The sequence below is a fragment of the Hyperolius riggenbachi genome, chromosome 2 (genome assembly GCF_040937935.1).
Source record: "Hyperolius riggenbachi isolate aHypRig1 chromosome 2, aHypRig1.pri, whole genome shotgun sequence".
NCBI classification, from domain to species: domain Eukaryota; kingdom Metazoa; phylum Chordata; class Amphibia; order Anura; family Hyperoliidae; genus Hyperolius; species Hyperolius riggenbachi.
Genome location: NC_090647.1, coordinates 118,043,954 through 118,065,950, shown reverse-complemented (window position 1 = coordinate 118,065,950; position 21,997 = coordinate 118,043,954). Strand labels below are relative to the sequence as shown.

General features: G+C 42.2%; 1 protein-coding gene and 1 pseudogene across 6 annotated transcripts in view; one reads left to right on the top strand and one right to left on the bottom strand.

The window, feature by feature from the left end:
* FNDC3A (fibronectin type III domain containing 3A) overlaps positions 1 to 21,997 on the top strand; it is a 292,007-nt gene that overhangs the window by 204,091 nt on the left and 65,919 nt on the right. For all 6 annotated transcript variants that reach the window (XM_068267261.1, XM_068267260.1, XM_068267262.1 and 3 more), the window contains one exon: positions 16,910 to 17,144. In XM_068267261.1, coding sequence (XP_068123362.1) covers positions 16,910 to 17,144 — 235 coding nt within the window. The remainder of the gene's footprint in view (positions 1 to 16,909; positions 17,145 to 21,997) is intronic.
* Positions 3,692 to 4,235, bottom strand: LOC137547478 (glutathione-specific gamma-glutamylcyclotransferase 1-like; annotated as a pseudogene).

Genomic DNA, 21,997 nt, shown 5'->3' with positions numbered 1-21,997 from the left:
AAGAACATATAAGTGTAGACAAGTCTCCATATGATCACTTCAAATGCTCATTGAAGGATTATCTCCATACCCGAAGCTGCCTCATTAAGTCCCAAACCTTTCCCAACACCAACCTTCACTCTTCACTCTTGCCCTAAAACTTGTGTGCTCCAGTGTCTTAAGATGGCCATACACTATACAATCAAATCAATTGATTTCCAATGTTTTGCTGATTAAAAACGATCAAATGTAAAATAAATTTAAAAAAAATATTTTTTATCAAGAAAAAAATATTTTTTTTTCTTGGCTTTTTTTCCCCATAAAAATCTGAGCTGATGAGTTGGAAAAATCAGAGGCGCTAGGCTTCTTTAGTGGGCCCACCAGGAAACCTCATAGGGGAACATTTCTCGAAGTATAGCACCCTTTACAGCACAAAGTGTTGTGATTGGCAGAATCGCTTGGGTGTAGTTCACTACAACCTATTGGAAACCTAGCAGTTCAACAGGGTGCTGTCCACCTAATCACATTTGCTGAATTTCCCTATGAGGTTTCCTGTTGGGTCCCCTAGAGTAGACTAGTGCCAAATCGGCTATATAAACTGAATTATTTTTTTTAAATAGTGAATGATTCACAATTTCTGCGCCCAATTGACACTTATATTAGCTGCAGATTAAAGAGACAAGGGTAGCCCCTTCCTTGTCAAGAAAGTAAATGATAAACAGTTTTTCTTAATCTGCGATTCAACTTCAATAGTTATAGTAATAATTCAATACAAATCTTTGCATATGAACAAATGAACATTTATTAAAATAGCAAAAAAACATACTTTCCCTGGTGCTGTATACATAACATCTGTAAGGCGCTGCAGCGTCGTCACACCGAGCTTACAGATCTCATGCACACAAAAACATGCATACAGAAAAAAGGGGGGACAAAGTTGTGTCCAAAAATAAAAATGAGAATGTAAAAAGGTAAATGGCAAAGTAAGACCCAAAAATAATTGAAGGTTTCAAAGTTTCCTTAGTCTAGACTGCTATAGTTGGGTGCAATATACTTGCAATCTTCTTCGGTGCAAACAAATTGATACAACCAGAGCCTGATGCACTATGGCTAGTTTGCGATGATAATAAAATTGCGAGCTATTCCTCTTATTTACCGCACTACTCAATAGAGGAGGACTTCTCTGAGAAGTCCTCCTCTATTGAGTAGTGCGGTAAATAAGAGGAATAGCTCGCAATTTTATTTACACTATTACCCATTTTTGTTGCTAGCAGCAGATTCCTCATAAACCTTGTTATAAAGGGGTACAGAAGTTTTTGGACCAATAAAGATTTTTTTCATACGCACATGTAGGATTTCCTGGATTTATATTCGTGCGATGATAATAAGTAGCTTAATTGTGTGTGAGTACGCATGCAAATAATGGCATAGTTCATGCAGTAAGTATGGCTTGAAAACCTCTATATAGTACCTCCAACCGTATTCCCCATGTCTTAGCTTTAACCCCAATACCAGTGCATCCACCTTGCACTATTTTATATATTTTTGTGCCTTTTTGTAGATATTTTTCCTGCATATTATCACCCCGTTTATTGATACTTCTTCCTGTTCGCAATAGCATCCTGCTATTATCGCAGTACACTTTTGCAGATGGGAACGTGAAGAAAGCTACATGTGGCCAGGGCCGTGCAGGCGCAGTTACCGTCGACTTACAAGTCGGCGGTAATGAAACTAGCTGGAGGCGGGAGAACGAAGGATCGTGGAGGACCGGCGTGGGATAGGAAGGCTGCAATGGGCTGGCAGAAGCCCCAGGCATCTGATCTGGCCCAGCGCTGCACCCATCATTTTGGGCCAGCGTTGCATGCCTAATTTGGGCTCCTAGAGTTTCAGACGGGGACTACACAAATTAGTCCTCCCCTTCTCTCCCCCCCCCCCCCCCCTCAAGCTGCTACAGGGGGAATGGTAATCAGCATGGGCTCTGAGCTTGTGCAAAAATAGGATAAGCTGTTTTTTGGCTTCACCGTGTGCCAAAATGTCCTGCCCTGATAATGAATGGACTTGCAGCTGTAGCCTTACCACCCTCAAGGTCTTACAATTAACTAGTGACACAGAAACATAAATGCTTTTCAAAGTCATGCATTTGAGCATCTGTTAGAGAAGAAGGAAGTGGGGAATAATCGCGGTTTGGGAACCAGACACTGCTGCTGTGGTAGTGGTCATACCTAACTGGGAGGACGGGGTCCTCTGATGTCAATGATTAGCAGATCCGAGATTGAGAAATAATATAAAGCACTAAACGATTCCTTTGCTACAAATATATGCTAAAGACTATACATGGCAGGACACCGCAAGTGGTTCCTTTGTCTTAAGACAATAATAGTAGCTTCCAGTGATGTGGTCAATGCTTTATATAGGTAAAATATGTTCATACAAAATACACACCTTACGTACAATAGGTGTTTATGGAATTATCGGTGTATTCCTTATTGTGCACTTAATCCTTTGTCACACATCCAGAGCAGGCTTACTATAACATTGCACTAGGGACAGAACGTATTACACTGCAGAACGTACATGAGACCCTTGTAGTTTCTGCGGTTACCAGGGTCACCTGTGTGTCCTATGTATTCTGCTAGAGTCGGCCCCTGGTGTAATGTGCTGTGGTGTTAGCTTGGAGAGCTTCATACAGAGTTGCTAAAAGGCAGTATTCAACATGGGCTTTATAGATGAAAGATATAATGTACATACTCTTTCCTATATGGATTTTTGTCAGTTAAAAAAAGTAGCTTGTGCTATTAATACAGACAAAACCAATGGCCTATGAAAGAATAATAGGATTCTTTTGCATTTTTTGTGGCTATATTGTAGTGCAATACTCACTTACAAAAATATCTAATATGAAAAAAATCCCTTTATAAATACACTTAAACCACCATACAGTCCCGTTATTAAAATATAGTTTAGCACAAAAATAGGAAATATAATAATAATAATAATAATAATAATAATATGACATTTGTAATGCGCTTTTCTCCATTAGGACTCAAAGCGCATAGCTATGTCTCAGATCAAGACACGGTTGCAGGCTGGACTGTGTTACAGAGGAAATGGTCAGGTGTTATAAAACACTTAAGTAGGGTATTTTTGCAGTGTTGTACAGAGTATATAGTCTTGTCACTTAACTGCTCCTCATAAGGGTTTACAATCTAATCCATACCATAGTCATGTGTCTAAGGCAGGGAACACACTTGACTTTCAGTTTTCCGCGCGCGTTTTTCTGCATACTTTTTCTGCACACTAAGTGTGTTTCCATGCAGGAAAACGCACGCGTTTTTTCACAGCAGCTGATGTAATTGATACAGAAAACTGCCAAAATGTGCAGAATCAGGATGCAGAATGTCAGTTTTTTTTCTGCACGCGAACAACACAGTAAGTGTGTACTAGCACATTGATTAACATGAGTTCTCAGTTTTTCTGTGCAGAAAACGCGTACGAAAACAGTCAAGTGTGTTCCCTGCCTAAGTATGTATTATGTAGTGTATGTATCATAGTCTAGTGTCAAGTTAAGTGTGTTTAACTCACATTTGATGCTGCCTCTGTGCGCTCTTCACAACTCGAAGGAGGAAGTAGCTGGGGAGCTGGAATGCACCATGGAGGGCGGCCCTCAGAAGTGGTGTCAAGGTTAAGAGTTTGTGACAAGCAGGGGGTGGCCTCAGATACCATGGGAACCCATCATGCAGAGGTTATGCATAAAGTCTGCTAACCGTAAGAGATACTCAGTAGTGTGGCCTGTTCTTCCGCTGCATGCCACAATATGAGCCTCCTCAGAGGCTGGCCCGAGGTAATTTGAGTTCTATGGCTTGGCAATGTACACCAAGGCAAGCAGTGCTGTTTGTCCCCCCTCGTCCTGAGGGGAAAACTTTACCAGTTTAGTAACGTAGCCTCCAAGGACAGACTCTCGCACATTCAGATACTGAAGAGGATTCAATCTGATCTCCGCGCACTTCATAAACGATATCCCATGTGCATTCCTCATACTCCTCTTGCAAGGTCACCACTCGCCCAGGCATTTCTGGGCTGCTTCTGTGGAATGAGCCTCCTTGCCAAAACTTTCGGCTGTAGCCAGGTATGAATCCAACTTTACTGGAGATAAATTCAAAATCTGGCTTCCACACCAGGGTATCCTAGCCAAATATTCAGAGGGACTTCGTAAGGAAGGCATTTTCTTCCATGGCAGTGATGAGGTTGTCGAGCATTCCCTGCCTATAGCACACCGTGAATGGCCACTCTGATAAAGTAGTAATCTTGCAGAGGGTCATATGTTAAGGGTGAGTGCCTTGTCTTGAGGCTGTGGCTGTCACTCTAGAGGGGATCCAGGTGTCATGATCTTTGTTCTGTGTTGATTACAGGCTCATACTGAGCTGAATCACTTGGACGACTGGACTGTTTGATAAAGCGCCATCTCTACAAACTTGTAGTTGCAAGTAGCCTGTTTTGCCTAAAGCTCTTCGTTACCTTTATCATCCTTTCCCAGCTCAGCACCACAAGGTCCTTGAAATATATAAGTGCCTTCATCAATGGCTGAGTATCACGTAATCACTGCTGTAACCACCATGCAATAAATATTTTAGGGACATGTCAGAGTTGCTTCAATCTGTTGTCCTGTAGCAACAGACTCATTAAACAATAATTTACAGGTAGTCCCCGACTTACGAACGCCCGACTTACAAACGACCCACCGATACGAACGGCATGGATTCTCTGTTTCAATGGTAACAAGTCACAAACATTTCTTTTTTTCAAATTGGACTTGTAGTTTTTGAGAAAATTGATTCTAAAAAAAAATTCAAAGAAAAATGGCCTTTAAACTTGTATATAAGCAGGTACAGAGGGCAGAGGTGGCACAGGGGGGCACAGAGGAGGTACAGAGGACAGAGATGGCACAATGTTCTGACTTAAAGAGACTCCGTAACAAAAATTGCATCCTGTTTTTTATCATCCTACAAGTTCAAAAAGCTATTCTAATGTGTTCTGGCTTACTGCAGCACTTTATACTATCACTGTCTCTGTAATAAATCAATGTATCTTTCCCCTGTCAGACTTGTCGGCCTGTGTCTGGAAGGCTGCCAAGTTCTTCAGTGTTGTGGTTCTGCTATGAACTCCCCCTTCCAGGCCCCTCTATGCACACTGCCTGTGTGTTATTTAGGATTAGAGCAGCTTCTCTCTTCTCTCTTATCTTTTACAAGCTGGATAAATCGTCCTCTGAGCTGGCTGGGCTTTCACATACTGAAGAATTACAGACAAGGGCAAAGCTGTTTGCAGGAAGAAACAAGCAGCCTGAAACTTCAGTGCATGAGAACAGGAGGAAAGAAACACACAAATGATCTCTTGAGATTCAAAAGGAAGGCTGTATACAGCCTGCTTGTGTATGGATGTATTTTCTATGTGTGGACATACTGTACATCAACCTACTTCCTGTTTTGGTGGCCATTTTGTTTGTTTATAAACAAACTTTTTAAAACTGTTTTTAACCACTTTTAATGCGGTGAGGAGCGGCGAAATTGTGTCAGAAGGTAATAGGAGATGTCCCCTAACGCACTGGTATGTTTACTTTTGTGCGATTTTAACAATACAGATTCTCTTTAAGAACAGATTTAGGTTAAGAACGAACCTACAGTCCCTATCTCGTTCGTTAACCGGGAACTACCTTTACATTCATTTGTAGGTGGCTCTTAAAGTTTGTCCTTTAGTGTATGTGTACACTGGAAATCTTTAGCTTGCTTGTATGCATTTTGTTCTGGAACACTCCCCAGGATTCACACATAACCATAAAATCAACCTTTGCAATTTGTTGGCTGATTAATTAGCTAATTAACTCTCAAGCGCTATAAAAATGAAATCCTGTAAAGCCTTCCGCAGGACAAAGCTGACATTACATATAAAACAAAAGTACCTGTAATTACTTGTAAATATAGTCGATAAAGGTGAAATCAGGATTTATAGGTGTTTTACAGCGAGTAGTTACAGTTACCAAGAGAAATGACCCACACTGTCCTATGGCAGACAATAGTTCTAATTTTATAATTACACCAATTCACTGAACAAAGGCTTGAGGAGTTAAGAGATTGGATTTTGTTTTATTAGCAACTGGAACCAATACTCTGCACTCCTCCCTCACATGCAATTTATAAGATTGTTTATTAAAGAACAACTGTTAGCCATCATATGCCCCCCACAAAAAATACATATGTAAGTAGATAAATGCTTGCTCTACTTACATATCAGATGTAATGCACTGTCCACGTTTTGGTTTCTTTTCACTTTTAAAGAACCTCTCTCCCCCCCCCCCCCCCTCGCATCCCCCTCCTCCTTGCACTGATTCAGAGCACAGCAAGGAGGATAAAGGCAGCAGGCACAGACTCACCTAATAATGTATCCAAGTGCTGGTGTTCCCATCTGTTCTCTGCACTACCACCAGAGGCAGTGCAGAGAGTATAGAAGGGAACTGCAGTGCCTGGAACCATTATTCAGGGAGTCTGTGTGCAGCTCCTTTATCCTTCCCCAGTATTCACGGAGAAGAGGGAGAATTCTGCAGGCGGCAGATGCAGCAGAGAGGGAGCCCACATGCCTCTGGAGGAGGAGGGCCTAGGACAGTGACAGGAGACAGCCTCTGGCCCCCCTCCCTGCACACTAACACGGCTGAAACATAGAGAGTGAAGGGGAGAACAGACAGCCAATCACAGCGCAGAGAGGTGAGTGACAGAGGCTTCAGCCAATCAGGCTGATACAGCATAAGCATGTCACTTCTCTTTTGCGTCTGTGTTAGTCTGCGTACCATCTTAGAGCACGGGGGCATGGGGAGAGAAGGAGCACACTAAGATTGATTTTAAAGTTTGGATTTGCCTGGTTAGCATCCTCTTGACTATTGTAACAGCCTGCACCAGAAAATTAATTTTGTATTTAATGCCTAAAAGTTACTCTTTAAATCAAAGTAAGCCCAAATTAGACATCTGGCCAATAAAGCAGCATATACAGCAAAGTCCCCAGTATCCGGCACCGGCAGGGATTGCCTGATGCTGGATACATGTGCTTGCCGGTTGCTTGAGAAAGAGGCTGAAAAAGCACAAACCTCCCTCCAACCCCACCCCCTAAAATACTCACTGAGCCTCCAGTAACATCTAGTAGCCTTCCTGTAGCTCCTGGTGGGCTCCTAGCAGCTTTCCAGCTATGTGGCACTAGTGAAGTGCTTGTTGTCATTTGTATAAATGGGAAAGCTGAAGAATTCTTGCATTACAAATATTAATTACATTTCTGCATTTTAAAAGGGACTATTGAAACAATGTATAAAGCATCATTAAAAATGGTAACTGTCAATTTAGATTCTAATTACTTAGACAGGGTTCACACTTAAAAAATTCACATTCACCGCACATCTGATGAAAGTCACAAGAGATACGTCTGCTAATATTTGTGAAATTGTATTCACGTTTTCACACGCAGAAAAAAACAAAACCCTGTAGATTTTGCATAATTCACATATGGCATGTGAATTCCCATTGACTTTAATTAGCTGCATTGAAATAAAGTGTGCAAAAAATTCACATACGAGCGCAAATTTCAATGTGAAAAAACACATGCGGAGAACACATCCTCCATTAGACAAAGTTGCAATGAGGCACATTGGTTCTGCTAAACATAATGTGCCACTAACAAACTGGGGAAGGCTAGAGCAGCTTGTGGTAGCCAGCAAATGTCCTATCCCCTTGAAGAGGTTGCCTTTCAGTCAATAACCAGCAACTAGCTACAGCCGTTTATGGATAGTGTACTGGTTAAGGGCTTTGTCTTTGACATGGAAGACCAGGGTTCGAAACCTGGCTCAGTACCTATTCAGTAAGAAGTCCTTGGGCAAGCCTTCCGAACACTGCAGGGTGGCCTCTTGAGTGCGCCCTTAGTGGCTTGCAGCTCTTGAGCCCAACAGGAGAAAAGCGCCATACAAATGTTAAGATTATACAGATGTTAGCATTATTTAATAAGTAGGTGGAAGGGGGAGATGCTATCTCACTAGTTGACTAGGTCACATGACAGCCAATTGGGAGCAGCTGGACAGAGGAGGGATGCCCTCCTGTTATAAATAGGCTGATTCTTGTGCAAGCAGCTCTGATGTGGAGAAATCTATGTCCCCATATATGTGGACTTCAAGGCTTTCATAATGCATAGTGCAATTCATGGTAATGCGTCACAGATGACCTGGAACAAGCTTAGCAATGAATCTCTTATTTCTATCATACACGCCCACTTCAAAGTCAAGACTTCATGATGACCAAATGAGCATCTCTTTGTCAGATAAAACCTGTAATTAGGTCTGGTGAAGAGAATGGAGTGTAAAGGATGTGCACATTTATGTAGCATCTCCATAATCTGCATTCGTTCCTCATTTGCATGGTGTGTCATTTGCTTGAGCGTGAGCAGAGCACACAATTAAAGATTAACTGAACTGTCTTTCCTGCTTAGAGCAAAGGTGACGGTATACAGCAGTCCAGCTAACCAACAGCAAAGATCATGAATAGTCATTATTACCTCCAGCCTGCTATAGATGTAATATATGACAAAGGCCTAATTTATAGATGAACTCGGCTACTCCAAGGTATGAGTGTGGGCATGCAAAGGTCTTAAGGTGGCCATACACCATACCATTTTGTAAAATATCTTTTCAATTCAAGAATTGCAATCATTTTTATTTATTTTTTGCTTGACTGTAACATTTCAAAAATCTGACCACTGTACCACACACACACATGTTACATTTTTCCCCAATTATGAACACAAGATTGAAAACTCACAAAAAATTGCTTGGTTCTGTACATCAAGTAATTGACAATCTACCACACACCATACAATTTTGATAATCATTGATCAGAAAAACACTCCCGATCTTCTTTTATTGAACAAAAACGTTAGATTTTTCAGGACAACCGAACATAATTATTGAATTGGTGTAAAATTGAACTTTTAATTACATGGTGTGTGGCCACCTTTACTCTAAAAGTGGTCACACACCATACAATTAAAAAATCCAATTTTTCACCAATTCGATAATTTCGATCAGTTGTCCCGAAAAATCGAGAGATATTCTTTGTTTTCGATCAATAAATCCGATCTAATTTCCCTGTTTTTATTTATTTATTATTTTAGATTTTTGGAGATTGGACATGTTTGACATTTCAGACCAACTTTAGCAAGAATTGTATGGTGTGTGTGATGGATTGTGATGTACTGTACCAATCAATTTTTTCTGAGCTTTCAATCATTTTATTCATGATTGGGGAAAAATTGAACATAGGTGTGTGTGTGTGTGTGTGGTACATTGGTCAAATTTTTGAATTGTTACAATCAGGCAGAAAAATTGATCGCTATTCTTGAATTAAAAAGCTATTTAAAAATTGTATGGTGAGTGACCATTGGGTTATGCAGGTCTTATGTCAGAGAGAGTGCTATATTCTACCAAGTTGATCACATGACTTTGTCATGATAATATATTGCATATGACATCTAAATGCATACAAAGTAGAAAGAAGAATAAAGTTTATTTGTATTAACTAAATGAAGATGCAGGCAAAGGGACACTGTAGTGAGAGGTATATGGAAGCTGCAATATTAATTTTCTCTAAAACCATGCCAGTTGCCTGCCAGTCTTGCTGATCCATTTGGCCACAGTAGTGTCTAAAGCTGGCTACACATAAAGATCATAAATACTGGGACATCAACACAATTCTAACAGTTTTGGCTCTATACACAACCACAATATATTTGAAATGATACAAACATGATGTACTTTAACTGCTAACTGTCTGCTTTAATTGGAGGGTATTTACATCCAAATCAGGTGAATGGTGTAGGAATTACAACAGTTTGCATATGTGCCTCCTGCTTGTTAAGGGAGCAAAAATAATGGGACAGAATCATTTCATACTTGGTTGCAAATCCTTTGCAGTCAATTACAGCCTGAAGTCTGAAACACATCAACATCACCAGTCGCTGGGTTTCATCCCTGGTGATGCTCTGCCAGGCTACTGCAACGGTCTTCACTTCCTGCTTGTTCTTGGGGTATTTTCCCTTCAGTTTTGTCTTCAGCAAGTGAAATGCATGCTCAATTGGTTTCAGGCCAGGTGATTAATTTGGCCATTGCATAACATTCCACTTCTTTTCCTTCAAAAACTCATTGGCTGCTTTTGTAGTATGCTTTGGGTCATTGTCCATCTGCACTGTGAAGCGCCATCTAATGAGTTCTGAAGCATTTGGCTGAATATGAGCAGATATTTCCCGAAACACTTCTGAATTCATCCTGCTGCTTTTGTCAGCAGTCACATCATCAATACATTTAAGAGAACCAGATCCCTTGGCAGCCATACATGCCCGCACCATGACACTACTACCACCATGCTTCACTGATTTATTATTTATTTATTTATATAGCGCCAACATATTATGCAGCGCTGGACATTAGTTTAGGTTACAGACAATATTTAGGGGTGACATACAGCAATATGACAATACAGGAATACAAGAAAAACCAGATCATGCAGCACAGTATGAGTACAAGGTAATGCTTAGTCAGTCACTGGATGGGAGCATGGAGATTAGGCAATTTGAGTTCATTCAAATGCATAGCATGGGTGCACAGTAATGGAGGTGCATGATCAGGTAGGACACAGGAGGAGGACCCTGCCCAAAGGCTTACAATCTAGAGGTAGGGACACGAAAGGTAGAGGACCAGAGTTCAGCTGCGGGTTTAAAGCACTTGTGAGGAGGGGTAGGCCAGAGTGAAAATGTGAATTTTGAGGGCCTTGAAGATGTTTGAGGGGGCTGCCCTAATGGGTGGAGGTAGGACGTTCCATAGTGTTGGAGCAGCTCTTGAGAACTCCTGGAGGTGTGCATGGGACTGGGTGATGCGGAGGGCGGTCAGGCGAAGTTCATTGGAGGAACGGAGTGAGCGGCTAGGTGTGTACCTCCTGAGTAAGATCGGAAATGTAGGTTGGACAGGTTTTGTGGACAGATTTGTAGGTCAGACACCAGTATCTTGAATCTGATTCTGGACTGGATAGGAAGCCAGTGGAGGCATTCACGGAGGGGAGCTGCCGTGGTGGAGCGATGGGAGGAGTGGATAATTCTGGCTGCCACTTTCATGATGGACTGCAGCGGGGCTATTTGGGTCATAGGGAGACCAGACAGAAGGGCATTGCGGTAGATGAGGTGGGTATGCTTAGAATCATGAGCAGTTCCTTTCCTTCTCCATACTCTTTTCTTCCTATCACTCTGGTACAAGTTGATCTTGGTCTCATCTGTCTATAGGCTGTTGTTCCAGAACTATGAAGGCTTTTTAGATGGTGCTTGGCAAACTCTAATCTGGCCTTTCTGTTTTTGAGGCTTACCAATGGTTTACATCTTGTGGTGAACCCTCTGTATTCACTTTGATGAAGTCTTCTCTTGATTGTTGACTTTGACAAGCATGCATCTCCTGGAGAATGTTCTTGATCTGGCCAGTTGTTGTAAAGGGTGTTTTCTTCACCAGGGAAATAATTCTTTGGTCATCCGCCACAGTTGTTTTCCGTGGTTTTTTAGGTCTTTTGGTGTTGCTGAGCTCACTGGTGCCTATTGGCACCCATGGCAACAGCACACAGTGATCACCCACATATATTCCAGCATTTCCAGGATGTTAGTGCAGGGGCGCTATGGGGCAGGGACTGGTGCTATTTAGCTTCATCTTACTTCAAGTCCGATTACTAATGACCAGTTTCACTTGTACACACTTTTGCATTAAACAATTTAAAGTGTACCTGAGACCTTAAGTATGGGTGTATTTATACTTACCCTCCTCCCTCACCGTCCTCTCCCGCTGTTCTGTTGTCTTGTTATTGCCGCCGGTGATCTGGCCAGTCGCGCGCTTCTGCTTCTGTACTACCGTGCAGGTGCAGAACGCTCCCAGCTACATGATACTGGCGGGGTGTGGCTGAGCTGAGCTTGTGCAGAAGAGCCCGGTTGGACAGATTACATCGGGGGGGAATAATAAGACAATGGAGAGGCCGGTGAGGGAGCCCACATACCTCATGGTATCAGAGAAAGCCCCAGGTAAGTATAAGTACACCGATACTTGAAGAGAAACCGTAACCAAGAATCAAACTTCATCCCAATCAGTAGACAGAGCAAAAGAAAGAGAAATCTTTACCTTTTCACAAACAGATCAAGGGGCTCTGTATGGCTGATATTGTGATGAAACCCCTCCCACAGTGTGATGTCAGCGCCTCAAAGCACTGAGGTGCTGACATCACACTGTGGGAGCCTTGTTGCACTGTGGGGAATAACAGCTGTTTCCAACTGCCAAAAATGCAAGCAGCATCTCCTTCCACTGACATCACCTGCCAGTAGTATGTCGCCATGTGATACATTTCAGAATCTAAATCAGGGAAAGGAAATATTTTACAATGGGCAAGCACTGACTATATCATTTATACACGATTATTGTTAAAATTAAGCACTGTTTTTCATTACGTTCTTTTCACTGGAGTTCCTCTTTATGGTGTCCGGTTTCCATTAAGACAACAAACCGCACCAGAACTTTATGTAGTGGGTAATATCATGCATGGAGAAAAAATGAATTGCAGTGCATCTTAGACCAAGCTTCACCCAACTGACACTGGCTGCAAAAGGGCTGCAGAGCCTCTTAAAGAGACACTGAAGTGAAAATCAAAATTATGATATAATGAATTGGTTGTGTAGTACAGATAATTACTAGAACATTAGTAGCAAATAAAATATTCTCCTATTTTTATTTTCAGTTATATAGTGTTTTTTTTATAACATTGCATCATTCTCTAATATTTGCATTTTACACACTACTCCGCATTCTAAATGATTTTACAGAGCAGGCCAGTGAACTTTTGAACTGTCCTCTGTGGGGAAAACAAACAATACAGTGACTGACAATTGAGATAATAAGCTTCAGAAGACAGAGCTCTCTGCGACTTTGAAAGTCACAGAGCTCAATGGCTCTTTTGCATAGATAACTGGATTTTCTTAACTCTTCCTGTACTGGAAACAATGTTAGACTTGTCTCTGATCTTAATGTTTTATTTCTTAGCTGTACTACACATACAAATAATTATATCATATTTGTTTTTGCTTCAGAGTATCTTTAAAGGCACAATTGTGTTCATTACAGCTGAAACAGGTGCTAAAAACTAATGCAACTCACACTGCTACAGCTTATTAATGTGACCTCACCATATGCTATTTAGGAGTGACATCAGATAGAACCCTAGAAAACATGCGTCCTGGAGCACCCCCACCAGGCCCAATTTTCAAAGTGTGTGCCCAGATCCTCACCCTTGTACCTCAGGGTCCTCGTGCAGCATCAACTTGAAGGATCGGCACCACACAAAGGAATGTATTATAACGCATTTGACACTTTGGCAACTTGAGAAAGGCCATAGAGGGCGAAACAGCGGGCTGTCTCTGCCTGTCATTTTATGTCATTCATGACACAATAAAGTTTAAGAGGTTATAATACAATCCTTTGTGTGGTGCCGATCCTTCAAGTTGATGCATCAGATAGAACCCTGGTGCATCAACTTGTTGGAGATGTCCGAGTACCCGAGGCACTTTGTTACAGATATTCTGGGTTAGCATACGTATTATACCTTTCTGGAAATTGGTTGCCCAGCTATTGAGTGAGATCTGGGAAACACAGGCGGAACGCAAACCACTTACCCTGCTTCTGGGATACCCACTCCAGAGAAAATCACGCAAAGCTAATAAGCTTACTTCTATTATCCTGAACCACTTTTCCCACCACTACAATATATCTAGGTCCTCTGTGACTTCATCTAAGCCACGAGGACATAGATCTACGTCTTGTAGCTGAAGCAGTGCTGTGCAGGATTGAGCTTGTTACTGTGCAAAACCTCCGGCACTGTCTGCTGCAGCACTAACTGGTGAAAGTGAATATATGTTCCCTGTGCCAATAAGGTTGATTTTTATTATTAAAAATACTTTTATTTTCTTAGTTCATAGTGAAAAATACACACTGTAGCATTATTTCAGAATCAAATATCTTCACCATAAATTGTGACAGGAACGTAGTTTAAATTTTGTGATAAACAGAAATAGCCAAACACAATTTGTGTTTATTTACAATAGTGCATTTTATTTTTAAACTGGAATTGGTAGAACTGAGAAGTACTGTGTTTCCTATTTTTCCTATTAAAATGGATAGAAAACAAAATTGTTTGAGGGAACAAATTCCATACAATGAAAGCCTAGTTAGTCTTGAAAAAAAACAATATATATCGGTATATATATTTCATTTAGGTGTCATAAGTAGGGATAACGTTATTGCTGATTAAATAGGAACATAGCTAAAATGTCAAAACCGCTCTGGTCCATAAGTGGGAAACAAGGTCTGGATGCAAAGTGGTTAATGGCGCTAAGCAATTTATAGCAGCTTTATGGCGCTCCCAGTCTCCACCGACAAGAGATATGCTAATTAACAAAGTTCTTGATGTGAAACGGATGGAAGAGCTGACAGCTAGACTGAATAATACAGTTAATAAGTGATATTTGGTGTCCCTTGGCGCTATGGAAAACCATGGAGGACTATGGGCCCCTTACGTAATTTTATATGAATTCTGCAGATACTCAGATCACTTCAGTCATTGTTTTTTTATGCCTCTGTTCTACATAATATGCTTTCATGGTAATATTTGGACATATCGGCATGTACATATGACTGGTTGACCTGAATTCATGAGGTTATTGCATTAATTAGTTGTTTGTCTAATTCCCATCACTGTATACCGAGATTTAGGCATATGGGAATTCTATGTTATCGGTTATCTTCTGTGTATTACCATAAGTCACATTTTTCCTCTTTTTACCTATTTTTTGAAAATGTAATAAAAATGATAATATATAAAAGGAGTGACACCAGTTTCCACACGTTGCAAAGCACTTTAGCAGGGCGTCTTGTGCAGGCTTCTCTCAGGTCCCCACCCTACTCTTAAGTTAAACGTGACCCAAAAGATTTGGGAACATGCCTGTAACTGTGACCTGGAGGATGCTGAATCTTAAGAAGAGAAGGGGTTCAGAATGGGCTGCACCCCAGGACCTCTCACCACCTGGGTACACTGCCCACAAGCCCCCCCCCCCCCCCCCACACACACACGGAAGATGGTCATACAATATTATGCACAGAAAAAATGTTTTCAGCTTTTTTTTCTTTGGATTTAGGGTACCGTATATACTTGCATATAAACTGACCCACGTAAGCTGAGGTACCCATTTTTCCTTTAGAAACCAGGAAAAAGTGATTGACTTGCATATAAGCCCCCTCCCTAGTATAGTCCACTCCACAGTAGCCAGATGTGCCCCCAGTACATGTCAGCATCCCTCCCCATAGCCAGAAGTGCCACAAGGATGATAGTTGTGTCTTAAAACGCCACTAGGTGGGGTCATAGATATGTGTGAATGCCACACAGGAAGAATCCCTGATGATTGCACCACTGACATCTTGAGCAGCGCACTCTGCACACCATGTTACAGGGGATGGGGAACATGGACACAGCAGGGAGCCATTTGGCAAGAGCAAGATTACTAGTGCGCGATCCTTAAGCTTCTCTGCCACTAACAAAACCTGCTCCAACATCCATTCTGCTCCACTGACTCGCATATAAGCCGAGGGGTTAACTTTTCAGCACATTTTTTTGTGCTGAAAAATTAGGCTTGTACGTGAGTATATACAGTACTTGAAGGGGAGACTTTCTCCATACACCCCAACATCTCTGGTTATGCTCTCCACAAATGACATTTTGCAAAAAGGGTGTGTGCATCAATCACCAAGTGAACCCTTATACAACTGGCTTAGCAGATGAGGCCTAATTAGCTTATTCATGAGGCATAGCTCAAGCAAATCTGCATTCGCTTTCGCATGCCAGGATATGCAGGGTTTTGCCAACTAACTCACGCTGTCTGCAGCCGGGGGTCTGGAGCTGTAGTGTCACCCTTGAGCGCTTTACTAGGCTTGGGGTGACCTATGCTTCACTCCCCCCCCCGTCGTAGTGCTCCTAAGTTGCGCACATTTGGCCTGGCATAATACTGCACTTGGACGCAATACGAAATAAGGTAGGTCCTATCCTTTGGGAGGTGGGTGCGGGCTGCCCTCCCTGGCGGTGGCAGCACTTGGGGGGGGCGGGGCGCCCCACACTTCTTAGCCTCCCCCCCGGGGACGGCTACAGAGTCTCTGAGCAGTGAGAGTGCTTGGAGTGCCCTGTTGGCCCCCCTTTTCCTGGGATCCTGGGGGGGCCTCCACATGGCGATCCTGGATAAGTGCTAAATGCTGCGCGAACTAATCCCCCGCAGGGCAAACATTTTGTGGTGAGTTAGTTGGCAAAACCCTGCATATCCTGGCATGCGAAAGCGAATGCAGATTTGCTTGAGCAGTGTCTCATGAATAAGCGAATTAGGCCTTATCTGCAAAGCCAGGTATAGAAGGGTTCACTTGGTGTTTGATGCACACACCCTTTTTGCAATACGTATGCTCTCCACAAAGCCAGCATCCCCCGATGGGAACTTGCATCAAACTTTGTTAGCTGGGACAACACCTGACTGCCTAGCTGTGAGGACAGTCACATGACCAGCTGATCGGCCACTGACACTTGTGACACTTTCAGCACACTTTTCCTTTAGAGCGCAGCCCCTAAGGCAAAAATAAAAAATGGTTTGTTTTTTCTAAATAGTATCTTTGGCATTGTTAATGAGATTTTGGGAATTTGGTTCAATGGAATTCTTTTGTTCAACAGGTTTGTTCTGATGCTACTCAGTAGGTACCAGGCCTTTCACCGAATTCTGCTCATACTTTCTTGTTTTGTTCTATCTCCAGGTAATTGAAGACAATGGTGTGCGGAGAGTTGTAGTGGTTCCTCAGCCCCCAGAATTCCATACTAGCGGCCATGCAGTCATACATCGAGCTCCACCACCACTGCCAGGCTTCATTCCACTTCCAGCAATGATGCCTCCTCCTCCCCGGCATATTTACTCACCAGTTGGTGGAGCAGGAGATATGACCTCCCAGTATACACCTCAGTATCACGCAACACAGGTATATGGAGATCTGGGTAAGTACTTTATTGACTACACTGTACTTATTGTGTTTCTCAGTGTCAATTTTATGTACTATGTTTCTTGAAATGAGTATGACATACATATAAGAGACCCATGCAGCGAGTTCCAAAGAGAATTGAAAATATTGATTCAAGAGGGGAAATATCGGGGAATTCTGCAAGTAAGGGAATCGGGCTATATACTCCAGACACATCAGAGACCGTCAGTGTATTACCACTTACCAAAAATACATACATAGATCAGTGACCCACCTGGGAGACCGGTTATCTCTTGGATAGGGTCACTAACCACCAACTTATCGGAGTCTATTCTGCTCCAAAGAATCAGGTTTTGTTTTTTTGGTTTTTTTTAAGTCACGATAGTTACATAGTTATTTGGGTTGAAAAAAGACATACGTCCATCAAGTATGTCAATATATGGTGATGGTGGTTATGGGTACTAGGTTCACACCCGAGTTTTTTATGGCCTACTGGGAACAGTTTGTGCTGGGGGGCCAGATGTCCCAGGTGCAGACCTCGTATAGTGGTAAAGATTTATAGATGCCACCTTCTTCATATGGTGGGTGGGGGGAGAGGGTTGGGAATGTGTTTTCTAAACTTGCTCAGTGTAAACTAGTATAATCTGACCTTCACTTGTGACTACAGTAGACAAAGTAAAATTCCAATTGACCTAAATATCTTTATTAACCTCTTAAGGACTACAGGCTTAAACCCCCCTAAAGACCAGGCCAATTTTCACAAAATAGGCCAGTGCAGGTTTAAGGCCAAGCTGCAGGGCCGTACAACACAGCACACAAGTGATTTCCCCAACGCCCCCTTTCTCCCCACCAACAGAACTTTCTGTTGGTGGGGTCTGATCGCCCCCTAGTGTGTTGTTGTTCTTTTATAAATATTTGTCTTTATTTTTTTATTATTTTTTTCTTTCTCAAATCCCTCCCTCCCCCAGCCTGCCAATCCTGGCGACCAGCTGTCATAGGCTTCTGCCTATGAGAGCCGATCGCTCTCTAGTGTCCCAGGGGGACAGCCGTGTGACAGTACAGCGCTGCTGCAGATCACAGCGCTGTACAAGGTAATTAGACAGCGGTTTCGCGGTCTAACAGTCTCCAGACTGAAGGAGAAGCTCCGCCTACCAACAGGAGATGCGCGCACAGCATTGTGAACCCCAAGGACCTTACGCCAATCCCTGGCGGTCCTGGGTGGGTCGTGAAGCAGTTAAAGACGGAAGAATCAAGACAAAGACTTTGTTAAGCAAGTGGGCACAAGCAGTTACATATCTATGGACAGCTGCCTTATGTTTAAATGGTTAACTAATATACGGAAAACCCAATAGTTCAGACTGTGACGAAATTGTTCCGACTTACAAGACTTTGATGATCACCAATCAATTTAATTTACCACAAATAGACTCTAGTCAATGTGTAAAAGCATTTCAGCAGCAATCAAGTGAAATGGGTGGAACCTGAGCTAAATTTTGAGTGTTTTTGTAGAAGATTGAATACTTATGTAAATTTGATATTTCAGTTTTATTCTTTGTAATACATTTTTAAAATTGTCTACAATACCGTTTTCACATTAAGGTGTACTTAGTGTTGTTTAATAATGGGGTGATTAAACAGTGTTGGCACCAAGTTGAAAAATAACAATGCTTTTAAAAAGTCAAGGGGGTCAGAATACTTTGACGCCCCAGTATATGAACTTTAAAGTGAACTGAACAGCATTTTTAGCCCCAGAGCATCGCAATAGCACGCTTAACAATGTGGCTTACTACAAAAAAAAAATCAATTTTACCTCTTCTTTTTACATTTAAATGTTTGTTAGAGGTTTTATTGTCCTACTGTCCTGCTGTCCACAGAAAGAGCAGGCAAATGCGCACTGCTGTAAAAGAAGGGGATAGGGCACTGTATTTCAAACCGTTTAGAGAAGTCACACTTGATTACAATCATACATTCTCCTGGATAAATAAGGGCAGAGGGAAGGGGAGGGGGGAAATGGCAGCTCCTACAGCTATTAGAAACCAGGACAAACTGCATAAAAAAAATCTGCTTGGATCCTTTTAAAGGTGGATATGGTTACAAGCCTGGAACACTATAGGATCTCTTTTCTATGAGTTTGTGATTTGAAAAGCTCTTGCTAATGTGATCCCCCATAGCATTACATTAGCAAGATCTTTACAATTCACAAGGGCTTAGAAAAAAAAATACTAGTGGGTCCCTTGGACCCAAGTCACGTAAAAAGGTGGGGCAAACTCAATCCAACATAAAGTCATTTTCAAAATTATGATCAGACTTTGAATGTTGAAACTATGAAAGTTTTGGCAAAACTACAAGAGACATATGTGGTAACATTTTAAAGGGACTCCGAGCTCAGCCAAAATATGAAAGTTGTACTCACCTGGGGCTTTCTCCAGCCCAGTGCTAGTCGGGAGGTCCCACGACTGCGTCCTGGCTCCTCTCCATGTCCCCGCTCCGGAATGGCTGACCGGCCGCAGCCCGGGCGACACTCGGCTGAGTGTCGGGCTGCTCCTTCCGCATATGACGCGGCTGACGTCACACGCCGGCCGCCTTGCGTCATCACAGCAGCCGGCGTGGCAGTACGGCGCATGTGCGCCTTAAACGCGCATGCGCAGTACTGCCACCCCGGCCGGCGTGTGACGTCAGCCGCGTCATACGCGGAAGGAGCAGCCCGACACTCGGCCGAGTGTCGCCCAGGCTGCGGCCGGTCAGCCATTCCGGAGCGGGGACATGGAGAGGAGCCAGGACGCCGTCGTGGGACCTCCCGACCAGCACTGGGCTGGAGAAAGCCCCAGGTGAGTACAACTTTCATATTTTGGCTGAGCTCGGAGTCCCTTTAACCATGATAAGTAGTAGAATAAAGTTTAGAAAGTTTTAGGGTTGAGGCCCATGCCTTGTGTATTCTCTTTAGTCACAAACTGAATCAAAAGCATTTACATTTTTCATATTCTGTACCAAAATAAAAGACTTGCAAAATGAAAACAAAGCGACCAGAATATAAAAGAAAAAACATATATATTTACCTTAGGAACTTGGTTTTTTAAATATGTATACCTTGAGGGTATATTACTATTATCTTTGCCTTGTAATCAGAGAAAGCAAAAATAAAATAAAATAAATAAAACCAAGAAAAAAGACATTTTTCTTTCCAAATACAATATTGTCACCATACATTGTTCTAGGAACATAATCTGTATATTGTAATAACCTGGATGGATAAGCAAATACAATTTGTGGGTTTAACTTATGGTTAGCACTGTTAATTGTAAAGCTATAATGGATGTAAATGCAGAAATTGTGTGGTTTTTTTTTTCTGTTTTCCCTTATTTTCCCTTTAAAATGCATAGAAAATAAGGTAATTACAAAAAAAAAAAATGATCACACACCAAAAGCCTAATTTGTCCTGAAAGAAAAAAAAAAAGGATCATTTATGTATGATAAATAGTAGTAAAGTTATTGGCAAATGAATGGGAGCAGCGCTGACATGTGAAAATTGCTCTTGTCCTGGAGTGGTTAAAGGATTACTCTGAAATTATCTTGCTAATTTTGTCAAATTCAAATGTCCATTTAGCTGATATCATACAACCTGTTTGTTTCAGTTTTTAATTTGTCAAATACTGTATTTTGTAATGCTTCATGCTTAAAGCATAACTTTGTGCTGGAACGTAGAGTTACGCCTTTACCTCTCCTAAGTGCATCAAAAACTGAACTGGACCACATACTTAGAGATGTATCTTCTGCAGTTTAATACCTTTCACAACCTACTAGCAGTTAGCGATGCCTCTCCTGTCTACCCAAAGAAGATAGGGGGTAGACAAGAGGCAATGGTGGTTGGTTGTAAGGTTTCTTCTTTCTGCGGCACAACAGTAGACTGGAGTGGCCCTGTCTGCCTCCTAGCTTTCCTGGATAAGCAGGTGACATCACTGTTTACTACTGCTAGGGTGGATTAGACTGGCACTAGGCCACAGTGACAGATCTAGGTATTTGGATATCCTAAATAGTGAGTCCAATTTAGGGAGATCTATTTTTAATTGTGGCGCTTCAATTTTACTTATAGTGGGCTGCAAAAAGAACTATGGAGTTACTGTATCCCCACCGATTATAAAAAATAAAATTTGTAGTCCAACTTAGTTTTTTGATACACTTTTGGAAGTCGAACAGATTACTGTAGTAACAGCAATAATTAAAGTTGTGGAATGGGGTTGGGACTGTGCTTGAGAATTTACTGATATTCTCTCCTGTTGGATTCAGGGCCCGTTTCCACTATCGCGGTTTCTGCCGCGATTCCGCAGTTTCCCCGCACATGAATCGCACAGGGAAACTCTGCCATAGGGGATAGCGGCGCCACGGCCGAATCGCTTGCGGGAGCGATTCGGCCGGAACCCCCCGCAGAATTTGCGGCGGAGGCTGCGAATCCCATAGCCGTGCATGGCACGGCTAATGGGATTCGCCTGCAATCCCGCCCACCCGCTCAGTGCCGGCGTGCGTCTGCGAGACGCACGCTGCATTAGTGGAAACGAGCCCTCAATTATTTGCTGCCTCTGGGACCTCCACGACTTTAATTAGAACTTTGTGGTCACAGAGATGGGAAATGGGAAGCAAGCATACAAACTCTTCCACACTTTGTCTGTTCCTGATACTGTTGGGCATTTCATCCTTTTCTTTTCAGGAATAGAAGGAAATGTTGATAGACTGATGCACAGACAGAAGTACAATTCCACTCTTTTTAAAATTAAAGTACATTTTTTCCCCCTGGACTTCTGATTTAAGTGTGCCCAATTTCCGTGCTTTTTATGGGCATATAATGCACACAGGTCACTGTGAGCAATAGCCGAT